General features: G+C 44.1%; 1 protein-coding gene across 15 annotated transcripts in view; it reads right to left on the reverse strand.

Annotated features, from left to right (window-relative positions):
* Positions 1–13,997, reverse strand: part of Dennd1a (DENN domain containing 1A) — a 477,089-nt gene that overhangs the window by 165,714 nt on the left and 297,378 nt on the right. For all 15 annotated transcript variants that reach the window (XM_060390076.1, XM_021633350.2, XM_021633349.2 and 12 more), the window contains one exon: positions 588–689. In XM_060390076.1, the coding sequence (XP_060246059.1) occupies positions 588–689 (102 nt within the window). The remainder of the gene's footprint in view (positions 1–587; positions 690–13,997) is intronic.

Genomic DNA, 13,997 nt, shown 5'->3' on the forward strand with positions numbered 1-13,997 from the left:
AAGGCCACAAGTAACCCCCTCAAACAGCCACCCACTGGGGACCATGTGTTCAAATGCTGAGACGTATGAGGGACATTTCATATAAACCACCACATTCACTGAGCTTCTCAGAGCTCTCAGTTTTTCACTTTCATCAAGACTTGTGAAAGCTGACTATAAACTCTTTAAAAGTTATTTCTGTCTTCCCTACTTTCCTCATTTTCTGGGACCCCAGCTGCATGTATGGCAGTCCTGTTGAGACTGCTAATGTTTCACCTTTGTTTTTCTTGTTATCAGGCATCATAAGATGAACGTTTCCACCTTTGCCATAATAACCCTAAGCACCCTCCTGGCATTTCTCTTTCATGATAGGAACCTGAGGCCAAGATGGAAAATAATTTACTCAAGTTACTTTCTATCCTCACTGACACTTCATTTCACTAAAAAGGTACTTTGCAATCTGCCATCTTCAGTAAGTCCTACATTGTAAGGAGATTTTTTTGGTACTGTCACTGAACAGTGCCTACCACTCGATGTATCTCCCCGCCTCTCCAAGCCCCAGAACCACAGCACAAGCACTCAGGAATCAAAACTCACACGTTACCTACCACATCATTTGGAAGGCTCTGGAGGTCATCAAAAGGAGTTTCCAGGGTGTTGGTGTCCACGTTCAAGATCACAACATCATCTAGGGCCATGTTTCTGACCTTCTGCAAGTAAAGAAAGTCCAGAATCACTGCCACAGCCCCAGGTATATATGGCTCACCTTTGTTGCTCATGCAATGATCACAAAAACTCTCCAACCTGAATGATCACCATCCCCCGGCCCCCAACTTTCAACCTTCAGCAGTGAAGGCTATTTCACAGATGCTAGGTAACATGTCCTGGGTCAAACAGCTAAGAAAATGACACTCTGTTGTCATTTTCTTTATATATGTAATAATGTCACAGACATTGTCTGGCATTCCGACTCTATCTTGTAGGACACATCATGGCACCTAAATAGACAAATTTTGAGGCTCCTCTTAGGCGGAGAATGGTCTATGCTGGTCGGAGCCTCTTACAAGTTGATTAAAAAAAAAAGTCAAGAAACAGAATCCTAGAATATTCCATGTAATGGCTAGAGTCTCTAAGTCTTGCTATAAAATCTTCCAGGAGCCAGGGAGTAGTCCCCAAACCTATATGGATCACCTTGTAAGCATGTACTAAGTATTTTCCATTGATGGAGAGCCAAAGAGGTCTAACAAGTTTCTTGACCAATGCATTTCCTCTCCCTTCTGAAACCCCACCATTCTGTTAACTGCAGCCTTACTTGCAGGCTGGGTGCAAATGAGAAGGTGTTGATAATGACACAGCTACTTGGGTGCTCTGCAGAACTGTGTCTTAACCAGCACAGGCCCTATTTGCAGGGGAGTACACTGAGAATCAGAGAGGACTTCCGGACTTAGCAGCCTTGCTGCATTCCACCAGCAGGTTAAATCCTTGGGTGTACCACAAACCACAATCATTTCTCCCACTAAGGCCACACACATTTCAGAGCTCACAATTGTCTGCTCCACTGGTTTTCTTTTCCACCAGAAGCTAGAAGGTGTGGTGTTACCACCCATTTCAGAGATAAGCAATGGAGGCTCCATGAAGTGATGAAGCTTGCTCAAGGTGGCACATCTACCTGAATGGCTGCATCTGTGTAAGTGGAATAGATGTCCCCCTCACTTCCTACCAGTCCCTCTAGGCCCGTGGTTCTCAACTTTCCTAATGCTGCAATCCTCTAATACAGCCTTTCATGTTGTGGTGACCCCTAATCATATGATTATTTTCACTGCTACTTCATAAACATAATTTTGTTGCTGTTATAAATAATAATGTAAGTATTTTTTGGAGATAGAAGTTTGCCGGGGGGGGTCATGACCCACAGGTTGAGAATCATTCCTTTAGGCTGTCATGAAGATCAGAGGTCATATATGCCCTGTGCTAGGCACTCAGTAGGTCTTAATCCATGGCAGCTATTACTACTACTTTTTAATATAGGCTCTCAGAAGAGCTGCAGTTGGAATGGCCTGTTGGTGGTAACAGCTTGGCTCTCACTTCAAAGGCTAATGATTGCCATCAGAGGCAGAATAGGAGTGGTGATGAGGGATGCCAGGCTGGGGGAACTGAGCTGAGGATCACTGTCCTCTAGCATCTCTTGCCTTGCCTCATCTGACCCTCCCAATACCTCCAAACAGAAGGGGCAGGAGGCAATGGCCACTGGAGAGTGGTCCTAGGGTTGAAAGGCCCTGTGAGTGGGTGTTGAGTATGGATCAGAATCGGGCCTTGTTTCTGTGTTCCCAGAGCTGCCCCAGCAACACAGACGAACCCTTGTGGACTCTCTGAGGCTGGGCTGGAACAGGCTTTTGATTTCCTTCCACTCCTGGCTGGAGGACTTGCCGATTAAGCTGTGTGGAGTGTTTACTTTTTCAACAATGGCAGCAGGCTGAAGAAGAGGAAAAACCCTGGCCTCCTTTCTTGACTTAGCAGGCCAGGGTCCCCTTAGTAACCAAATTGTCCCCAACACTGGGCTCTAGGCAGGAGCTGGGTTGGCAGTTTCCTCTCATGGGACAATGTTGCCCTGCCGGTGGTAAGGCCTCTCCTAAAGGGGCTGGCATGGGCTCAAGGGGCTTCTTGAAGCTCAGAGTTCCCAAGGAAAGAATGACAGGCAGCTTGGCTGGAGGGTGCTCTCTCCTGTAAGGCTGTGAATGGGAGTCTAGTGGAGAAGGATGGCTCCTGAGTGCTAGTTAACTTTTCTTCAACATCATGTTGGAGATAGCCTAGTCTCCAGGTCAAAGATGGAGGCTCAGAGACTAAGCAAATTTCCCAGTGCCACACTGCTGGGGAAGGCAGCAGACCTTTCTATGGAAGAGTCCGACCCTAACACCTCTCTGAGGAGACTCTCAGGACTCACGCTGAGCACCTGTGCGGAGCAGGCAGGCATAGCTGACTCTCTTCAGACCTGCTTTCCCCTGTGCAAAACCACATTTGCCTTTTGTAACATAAAATTACATATGCCTATTATGCAGAAAGAAGCTTACTGCTTGGAGCCGTCATTCTAAATTATTCCTTTTGTGTTCCCGCTTTCCTATCACTGCTCTAAATCCTTTGCAGTGCTCCCCTCCCCATTCTTCTCATTGATTACAGCATAAGCAATGCTGCACTTCATGAAAAGCTAAGTGACAGTTACTAATTGTTCCAGAGTGTTCTGTTGGAGGCAAACTTAACCAAGGCCACTTGGCTGAACGTTACCTGCAGTGTTTAACACATTAATATATATGACATGGCCATGAAGTCTGAAGGCTGGGAGCTCTATGCTTCAGGACAGATTCCTAGAAGTGAATTTTAGTTCTTACTCCTTAAGAAGTATCCCTGGTGAATTCAACTTGGAGAGATATCTTTTCTTCCAATTATTTTAAAGCCATTTTATCCACAGCTTGTGTTTCCTACTCTAAGTGAAGAAAAATCAGCAAAGACACGAGCAGATGTCAAAATAGTCCTCCAAAAATCCTACCCAATTAGAACACTTACGAGTACCGCAGCACACCGAGACAGCTCTCCGGTAGCTTGTCCCACCAACACATTCACTCTCTTTTTAGTTACAGCATATGCCACGGCTCCTGCCAGCTGCAAACCCTTCCCCCATCAGACTCCATAGGCTTCTCCTCAGAATGGAAAGAAGGGGAAAAAAAACCAACAACAAAAAATCCCCCCAAATAACACTGACATACATACTGGCTTTCCAAATGACATGTCTTACACACAAACAGCAGTAGATAATCTCATCAATATTATTCATTAAAATGTTAAAATGCCTTTCCTGTGTACTTTTGTCAAAGTCTTAGCTTGACCCCTGTCTGGGTCAGGCAAGGGGTAACTTACAGCACATGAGGTGATTAGAAGTGGCTGAGAGGACACCAATTGTCTAAGAGTCACCTCTAACTCGTCCACAGCACGTGGGTAGCCTTAAGCACTGCACTGGACATCACAAATCCTCTAGGCTCCCAGTTGAGAAAAGAGAAGGGATGATACTAGCCCTATCCTCACTGTTTTATGGCTAGTTTTTATGTCAACTTGACACAAGCTAGAGTCATTAGAGAGAAGGGAACCTTTTAAGAAATGCCTTCATGCTGGGTGGTGATGGTAGATGGTGGTAGAATACACCTTTAATCCCAGCACTCAGGAGGCAGAGACAAGCAGGTCTTTGTGAGTTTGATGCCAGTCCAGTCTACCAAGCTAGTTCTAAGACAACTAAGGCTATATAGAGAAACACTGTCTCAAAAAAAACATAAGCAACAAACAAACAAACAAAAACAAACAAACAAAAATGCCTTTCCTAAGATCAGGCTGCAGGCTAGGTTGTAGAGCATTTTCTTGTCTAGTGACTGATGGGAGAGGATCCAGTTCATTATGGATGCTATCATCCCTGGGCAGGTGGTCCTGGGTGCTATAAGAAAGCAGCCTGAGTAAGCCATGGGGAGCAAGCCAGAAAACAGCACCCCTCTATGGCCTCTGCATCAGCTCCTGACTCCAGGTTCTTGCTATACTTGAGTTGCTGTCCCAACTTCTTAAAAATGAACTATGATCTGGAAGTGTAAGCCGAATAAACCTTTTGTTCCCCGTGGTGTTTTGCTGCAGCAACAGAAACCCTGACTAAGACACTCATTGTGGTACTTAGAGATGCTGATGTATGGTAAAGAGTTTCTGCATAATTTCCAGAACTTGGTGGCTCTCGGCTCAGGCACCTTAATAGCCTGCATAGCGTAGTTATTGGGACCTGGATGTCCCACAATAAGAGCAACATGTTGATCTAGGTTTATTTATGCAGTACTATCTATCTCACTGATCCTTTGCCCTGTCTCTTGGTTTCCTACTTGAGTTCCTACCCCAATATTTGGCCAACAGCGGACAATTCTTAAATGAGTAAATGAATAAATGAATGAAGGTGGGGGATGGGAGAGAGGAGTAACAGAACCCACAGGTGAGTAGCACACACCCTACATCTAGTCTGAGTTCTACTTAACCACACCAGCCATACCAACGTGGGCAAGTTAATCTTTCCTCGCCTGTTTCCTTTCTTCTGGGTTCACATGAAGACACTATCCTATCAGCTTGCTATGAGTACTAAATGGGCTAACATTTTAAAAGTATTTAAATAGTGCCTGACACACAGAAAGTGTAAGGTAAGTGTTGAAGTTAAAAACTGATGCTCTTTCATGGGTAATAGGAATGTGCCAAATCTTCATTATGGTGGTGGCTTAAAAACTGTCAAAATTCACTGAACCATACACTTTAAATGGATGGTTTGTTGTGCATAAATTATACTTCAGTGTAGTTGATAAACCCATCAGGATGATGTCTAGAAGACAGAATAAACTCACACTAGACTTAGAAAGGACAAGGGGCACTTCCCAGGGCCACCCTGAAGACCTTTGACTGCTATGCCCTTTATGGCAACACGGGAACTTTAAAAAATGTTGGTACCTTGTGTCCTCTTAGGGTATGTCTAAATACCCAATGTCCAGGAAGGGGATCTGGCAGTTAGTGAAAAGGCAGGACTTACAGTAAGGCCATATAAAATTAAGAGGAAATGATGGCTCTAAACAGAACAGAGGGATGTAAATACGAGGAGCAAGCAGTGGTGGCATGGGAAACCAACTGACTGAAAGTTGAGGAGCAGGGCCCAGCTCTCATCACCTTAGTCTCCTCTAACTGACTGCAATGGAGGGAAGTGTGCCTGCACCAGGATGAAGGTATTAGGGGTCACTGTGGTGAATCTTTTCTGTTATCCTTATAACAGCCCCATCTCTGGGGCAGGGCCATACCTCATTGGTCTGCAGTGTCCAGCACAGAGTACGACACAGGAATATATTTCTTAGCTGGGGAAAGAGCAGACCAGCTGTGACTGGCTACACTCTACTGGGAGTCCAGCCTTGTAGCAGATGTCAATGAAAACCCACATGGACCATGCAAACCCACTGTAAGCAAACTGGAGTCTGCTCCAGGAAGTGCGATGGGAATAACAATGATGATGACAATGATAACAACCGTGTAAAATTACCATGATTAATTAGCACAGGATGAATTCACAGTGGACAGGGACAGCAGGCATTAAGTCAGGAATAAAGATGGCAGGTCTTGGAATCAGACCAGTTAATCTAAGCCTTGTCTCAGGACTGTGACTTCTAGGAAGTTCTCGTGAACTGCAGTTTTCTCATCTACAAAATGGGGATGAAGCTGCCCAGCCTGTGTGGTGTAACTAGTGTATATTTGTGTATAGAGTTCAGCACAAGGTCTGAATGTACAAAGGGCCAGCACATTAACTACTTTAGAAAGTTTCTGTCCTTGTGATTTGACAAGTATGCTAATAAAAGGGCTACAGTTTTGAGGAGAAAGAGTTAAACTTATTTTCTGAGGAAGGCAAAGACTACTAAGGCTCTACTGTCATGATTTTATGCTGTAAAAATTAAGACTCCCACTAGTTTATTGTTGTTTTTCTGATGCTGGCTCACGCTGAGGCCACATTGCCAGTGTCTGAGTTACAACTCAGCCTCCATGCTGTGGGCAAGTCACTTAGACCCTTATCTGCGGAACCGGCTGCTCAGTGAAGAGGTGATACCTACACCCAGGACAGTGGTTACCAGTAGACTGGTGAAGACTGGGTAGAGCTGCCATGGAAAGGGCTGCTGGTGTTGTAATGCTTTCTCTCTATCTGTGTGGTGAGAACACAGTGTGTCGCCATCATAGACTCAGATCACCATATACTTAGGACAGGTACACTTTACCCTTCAAATATCATACATTAGCAAAAAGTGGTAACATGGTCCCACCAGCTTGCTTTGGGAATGAACTGAATATATATGTATGATACATAGGATATATAATTTGCACTAGGTATTAAGCTGTTCTTGCTATAAAAATAAAACAATAAATCTGTTAATAATTCCATAGGTAGTGCACATTAATGTCAGAAAATACCTATAGAATACAACTGCTTCTTTATATTGTCCTGCTCCCCTTTAGAGAGGAAGCAGAGATTGACTGGGACTCCACCGAAACACTTTCATGTTCCCAAGGTAGTCTGGCAAGAGACAGCAGTAAGATGGAGGAGGAACAACAGGAACAAGAGAGGCTGACCTGGATCTTAAGAGCCCAGGACAAGCTTTTTAAAACCAGTTGCATCTTATTATGTTTTTAATCTACACTATAGGTCCACAGACACGTTACATAAGATTGTAAGAGTATTTTAAGAAGAACAAACAAATCCGTATTTTGTGCCTAGGACAGGAGCCAAAGTAATTTTGAATCATCTACTCTACACAGGGGGCTCCCTATGGCAGCAGCAAACTGAGGGTGAGGGTGTGTGTGCAGGATGAAACTTGATTTTTCATTTTTATCTTTTTTACTATCATTGTTGTATGTGTGCCATGGAGCAATGTATGGGGGTTGACCTTGGAGAGTCAGTTCTTTCCTTCTGCCACATGGGCTCTAGGGACTGAACTCAGAACCTCAGGCTTGCACAGCAAGGGCTTTTACCCACCAAGCCATCTTTCAGGTCTCTGACATACTGGATTTTTTGTTTGTTAAGACAGGGTTTCTCTGTGTAGCCTTGGTTGTCCTGAAGTTCACTCTGTAGACCAGGCTAGCCTCAAACTCAGAGGTCTGTCTACCTCTGCCTCCATAGTACTACAATTAAAGGCATGCGCCACTACTGCCCAGCAACACTGTTCTGATAGGACTCAATATCCTCATCACCATGGCCACTATGCTCTGGTTCAAATAAAGACTAGGCTCACTCAGTTCATCCCTCTGGGAAAGGGTAACTGACTTGTCTCCTGACTCAGCTAAGATGCCTTCTCAAGTAAGACTTCTCAAAAGTAGGTTGCATTTTTTTTTTTTTAAATTTCAAACGTAGAAGATATAGTTAAAATTAAGCCCCAAATGATATCTCAATAGTTTGTTATAAGAAATTTATACTATATGACTACTCCTGGGCTTTATGTAGTCACTTCTCTTGTTAACTGTATGTCTGGGGTTACAGAACTTGAAGGTCACAGAAAATCTTCAGGGGCAGGCAAGTGCCAGAAGCTGTTATGTACTCTGCACCTGTCACCTCTGACTGATGTCCACAGTGGCACAACAATGGCCACTAGTTGTGTCCTTGTGTGGCCCAAGCCTTAGTGTATATCATCTTAACCTCAGATACCCTTATATGACAAAGAGGAATGCTGAGGGTCAGAGAGTACAGATACATGGCTCAGAAGGATGGCGCTCAGCTTTGGACACAGCTGAGCTACAATATCTCTGCTTCCCATTACTTTGACACAACTGTTTTTTCTGACAACTATGATAGACCTCCAGAGGGTTTTCTCTGGAATATCAGACCCATTTGATGGATGAGAAAACCAAGGCTAAGGAGATGAAGTAATGTGCCCATGTTGTTAGACACCAATGTGTATCAGGGAAAGAACATTCATGTGGGTTGCAGTATTCTTTGTACTACCCAGCACATATAAAATGTAGCCAAATGCATGCGCATACATATGAGCACATAACAAAGAACAGCTTGGGAAGCCGGTGGCCTCCTAGGAGGAAAACAGAGAGGAAAGAGGCAAGTATAGATGGGAAGAGGAGAGGCAAATGGAATCCTAAGCTCTTTATTCTTCCTGAAATCTTGGGTAAAGACAGAGGAAAAGTGACAATTTCCTTTCCTTTCTTGCCCCAGAGGTCACCAAGCTGCCAAGTTAGTTGATAAACGTGGTGGCTTTGCTTTGGAGCCAGGAGTCACTGATGGACTCCTTCCTGCCCCACAAAATTAAAATCTAAGCCTACAGTTCAGAGAGCCTTAAGAAGCCACTGGAATTTCCCAGCTTGCTTTAAACAGAAACAGAAACTTGGCAGGGAAGGGAAGTGGGGCAAACACTCCCAGGTTAGGCCAAATCTACTTCACAAGGTAGTAAGCACTGATGTTTATTAAAACAGCTAGAGATCCTCATCCCAGACCAGCAGAGGGCCTGCTCTCCTCTTAAGTGGTGCCTCTTCTGAGTGGCCACTCACATGGGCTTGTCATTCACAGGAGCTGTTGGGCTATAAGGACACAGGGACAATTATACCATGATCTCTGAACTCTAGGGATTGCCAGCCTCCTTGTGATGTGTCCTAGGGAAACCCTGACACGGAGGAGACCTTGCCCCAGTAGAATATCCACAAGTACCTGAAGCATGTCTGTCTGGGTGGTTGGAAAGCCCCAGGGTTGGTATCCCAGTCTTTTACCTGCTAGCCAGGCAACTCTATGCAAGGCACAACATTGGTTTCCCTCTCTGTGGGCTGGGTATCATAGTTGGTAAGACTTGGGGAGTCACTGCCAAGTCCACAGGTTCTCACCAGAGACCCTCAGTGTTGATAGGCTTTCCTCTGAAAGCTGAGTTCTGTAATTTCTCCTGAAGCCACAGTCTTCAAGTCCATCCCAATACAGCCTCTATTCAACTGGAGTGGAGGGTGAGACCATCACACCCTTGATTCCCACACTCCTGGAGACTCAGTGTTTCCATGTATAAAAGAGTCAAGGAATTTACATTTTTTTTTTCTATTAGTAGGACCGAGAGAGAGTACTTGGTGAAACAACCTGATTCCTTCCAGGTACTGCTGCTGCTGCTTCCTTCTCCTCCTCCCATTTATTTAGTTATTACATATACAATGTTCTGCCTGCATATGTGCTTGCATGCCAGAAGAGGGCACCAGATCTCATCATAGATGGTTATGAGCCACTATGTGTTTGCTGAGAATTGAACTTGGGACCTCTGGAAGAATAGCCAGCAGTAGCACTCTTAACCTCTGAGCCACCTCTTTAGCCCTTCCTTCCAGCTTTGATACTCCTGCTTTTCTAGGAACTCTTCCTGACCCCAGTTGCTATAACAAGGAGTGGTCTGCAAATCTTGAGTCAAGTGCAAGGGACAACAGGCTCAGGGATGCTTCTCATGGATTCATGTGTTTGGTTACTAGCCCCTTAAAATTATGGTTTTAACATACTCCTTTCCATACAGTCCTGTCACCTAGAACATGGCTTAGAGCTTTATAATGTACTCTAATTTAAAAATCTCTGAGTATCCTTGTAGGATCCTATATCATCAATAATAAACTGAGGCTCTAAAAGAAGAATGACTGAGCTTGGGACTGTCCCACATACAGCCCAGAGCCCTTTATTATGAAACGACACAGCTGGTGCTGAGCACATACTGAGGACAGTAGCTGGGTCACACATTTCTCTTGTGGCCACCACAGACAGTTTGCTAAATAGTTAAATGGACCCTAAAGTAAGATCAGTACAAGATCTTTGCTTTCGCATGTTAATACATTTCATACAGTGCAGTAACTTGGCGCAAATCCTTGTCTTTCACTGTGTGACTTTGGATAAGCTACATAACTTCTCTGTGCCCAAACTTTATCACCTGGAAAACAAGGCTACCAATACTAGAGCAGATTTGTTAGGAAAATTAAACAGTGAGTTTGTAATGTATCTGCTACTTCATAACAGTATCCATTCAGTGTGGAACAATGAGGCATGGATTCAGAAGCTTCACCAGGAGTGTAAGAGGATATGGATTCCCTAACCCCAAAATGGTTTGGGGCCTCCCTACCATAAAACAAGGCTTCAGCCCTACACAACTGCCACTGGCCATCATTCATTCATCCATCACTAAGCCCAGCAAACCCCAACTCCCATCTCCACCTGCCTTTTATTTGAAATGTCAATTTTTAAAGAGTGGAGAGGTTGGAGACCCAATTTAACAAGCACACTGAAACATTGTTTATTGCCCCCATAAACATGGCTTAGTGAGAATTACGGACTTAATCAGAAGGAACTGATCTCCCATGAAAAGGAGCACTTGGAATTTCAGGAACAGCACCTTCATCATGACAATCTCTTAACTTTGCAAACAAATTATAGGTGGCCTTAAGTATGTGCGTGGTTAAGGGGTGGCCAGTGTTGTGATCTGTCTTGTGCAGGAGCATCTGAGCCCTAACGGTCCACAGTACTTTGAAGATATAGGAAAAATAGCTGAAATCATAATCATATTCAGGAGACATGGCTCAAAAAACAAAAAACAAAAACCAAAAAACCAACCAACCAAACAACAACAACAAAAAACCAAAAAAACAACAAAAACAATGAAGCTCTGATGGGTGAGAAGGAGGACTTTGCTAGATGTTAAGGGCTGCCTAGAGAGGATCTGGCACCATGACAAGGCTTTGTAATAAGAGCTGGGCTGACTGAGCCCACCTCACCTCCTGAGTGCTTGAGGAAGCATGTGGCAAGAAGGTTTAGGGATCTGCTTTCTGGAGGAGAGGTAATCTGTAAATCCAAAAAGATGCTGCATGGCTTTTGTTTTCCCATTAAAACAACCATTTCCAAAGGATGAGATCCTGGGAACCCTAACTTCCCAATATGCAGATTCATTAGTGCTGCTCTGATCATTCTAGGGAAGGTTTTCATAAGACACCCACCTTGTATAGAATGTATCAGCCTGGCTACCGGAGGCAGGAAAGGCAGCAGATATAAAATTTTATTATTTCAATGCCCCAGTAGCAGCCAGGAGGACTTAATGAAATTGCCAAGATTTACAATCTGAAACAGCTATTGCACAGACAGATATGGTTAAGGGAGCTGTGCCCTCTGACCTTTCAACCCTTTGATCCTTTCACGGCAGGTGGCCCGAAGCCCCTCCTGGGCATCTCCCTCTCTTCCGACAGTGTTGATCCTTGACGTGCAATAAGCCTGACCCTAAACAGGTGACTCATGTGCTGATCGACAGCAGCTGCTGCTAATGGAACACTCACTCCGAGGTGGGAGAAGAGGAACGGGTAGGCAGGGTCCAGTGGTGATGAAGTGATGCCCCATGGTCACTGCTCAGCAATGGAGGATGATTGTCACTTCCAGAAACTGTCCTTAAAAGTGAAACTCTGCCCTCCTGCACTTCATATTACTGAGTTGGGAGTGGGGTGGGGCAGCAAAACCACAACAATCTACCTTTTAAAACTCAATCATAAATCTAAAAAAAGGAAGGGGAAAAAAAACCCAACCCTCAAGTCCTAAATGTATCTTTTAGAACTCCCCCCAAAACCATGTGCAGCAAATTTATACCAACGAAAATCAAAACAATTTTTGGAAACCTAAAATTGACTGTTTTCAGTTCCATGAAATTTCATTTAAAAAACCCCATATGCCAAAATGTCCAAATTCTCTTATTTTTAAAAATTGGGATGACTTCCAAAAATCATAGCATCTCTCTCTCTCCTCTTCTAGAGCTAGGGATGGGTAGTACAAATATGTACTTACCAAGATTCATAATTTAGCCCATTTGGTCAGTGCAAAATATTTGCAGGCACACACTGAAAAGGACTCTTCCCAGCATTGGCTGCTGGACACTGGGGTTTGGCATGGGATGGAGAAGTGTCTACACACCCCAGCCTGGCCCTTCTAGTTTTCTTGCAGGTACTGGTTTATGGAGCAAAGCATTTTAGCAGAACACACTCTGGGGGTGTTGGTGGCTTCCAATAATACTTAATGGCACCACTGACCACATTTAAGGCCTCAAATCCATGCCCAGTTTTCACGCAAACACAGGGTGATGCCCCCAAGTTTTCCCTGCCAAGGCCTATGCTTAGTTAATGTACAGCCAAAGAGAATACCTTTCACAGCCTAAATCTTTCTGTTCAGCTTTAATCTTGAGCTCAACTGGGAACCAAACAATAGGGAAAAAGAGGGTTACTACCCCAGGTTTACTCACCTTGCTTGTTTGTTTGGTACAAACAGTAGTTCATGGAGAAAGTGGTTAGCAAGAAGTAGATGAGATATAGTTAGTCATCATAGCTGGGCCACTTTGTACAAACCATTAAAAATACTCAATAATAATATTTTGTCATTGAGTGAGAGCTTGGTCATGTGCCTGAAACTTAATGGTTAGCCTTAGGGTAGGTGCCTGCATCTAGCTGATGGGGATCTGAAGGTAAATAACGCCATCAGTTACAGATACAAATGTTGGAGCTGGGATACAAATCTGGCTCAACTACTGCACCAAAAGCCACAGTCCATCCACATTATTTTCAACAAAAGCAAAACAAAAACCAAACAACGCACAGTAATTTGTGCAGAAACTGCCAGATTTCAGCTTGCTTACACATTGCCCTGGCCCATTTAAATGCCTTCCAAATCAATTATTTTAGGTCATTAAGAGGAAGTTTAATTTGGTTGACAAACACCCCTACTGTGGTGACCTCACATATCAACAGTAAATGCCTGATGGTCACAAATTCGTACCATGAGCTGCTGAGCATGGTGTTAAACAGACCCACATGTGCCCAGATCCCAAGTGGGATTTGCCTAGGCCAAGGGAGTCTCTCTTCAATCATCACTGCCATCGGAACACTCCCATCAGGCTACACCCAGGCACTCCCAAGGAGTTTATGAAAAGAAGTCCCCAGGCCCACGAAGTTGGCCTCAGTTAAAAGTGACTCTAAGTGAATGTCAATTTAGGAAAGTTAATCAGTGTAAAACAATGAGGATGAAAAAGAGGGTAGAGACTGTCTTGGGTAGATGAGTTCCTTAATTCTTTAAAGAAAGCATTTCTATACCACAGCCACAGAAGTCACTTTCACTTGCTTTGCAGGTATCATATGATGGATGGGGAAATCAATGTGGGTATGGGTGTGCACACGTTTCCTCACTTGCTCCTCATTAAAAATTTCTGTGAAGTGAGGAACCTACTCATACAAGGGATGAATGTGAGCCTTAAAGGGCCATCTTAATACAGCCAGAGGCCCTTTTAAGGCAGTGACCAGGAAGCTGAAGCATTTTGCACATTAGTAGATCCAGGCTTCACCTATTATTTGTTTCCAAGAGGCATCTCCAAAGAGGCCAGGATTAAAAGCATTTTGCACATAGGGGACAGACTGTGAAATGACTCATACCTTTCCCCTGTTAATCCGATTCC

This window comes from Meriones unguiculatus, chromosome 8 (genome assembly GCF_030254825.1).
Source record: "Meriones unguiculatus strain TT.TT164.6M chromosome 8, Bangor_MerUng_6.1, whole genome shotgun sequence".
NCBI classification, from domain to species: domain Eukaryota; kingdom Metazoa; phylum Chordata; class Mammalia; order Rodentia; family Muridae; genus Meriones; species Meriones unguiculatus.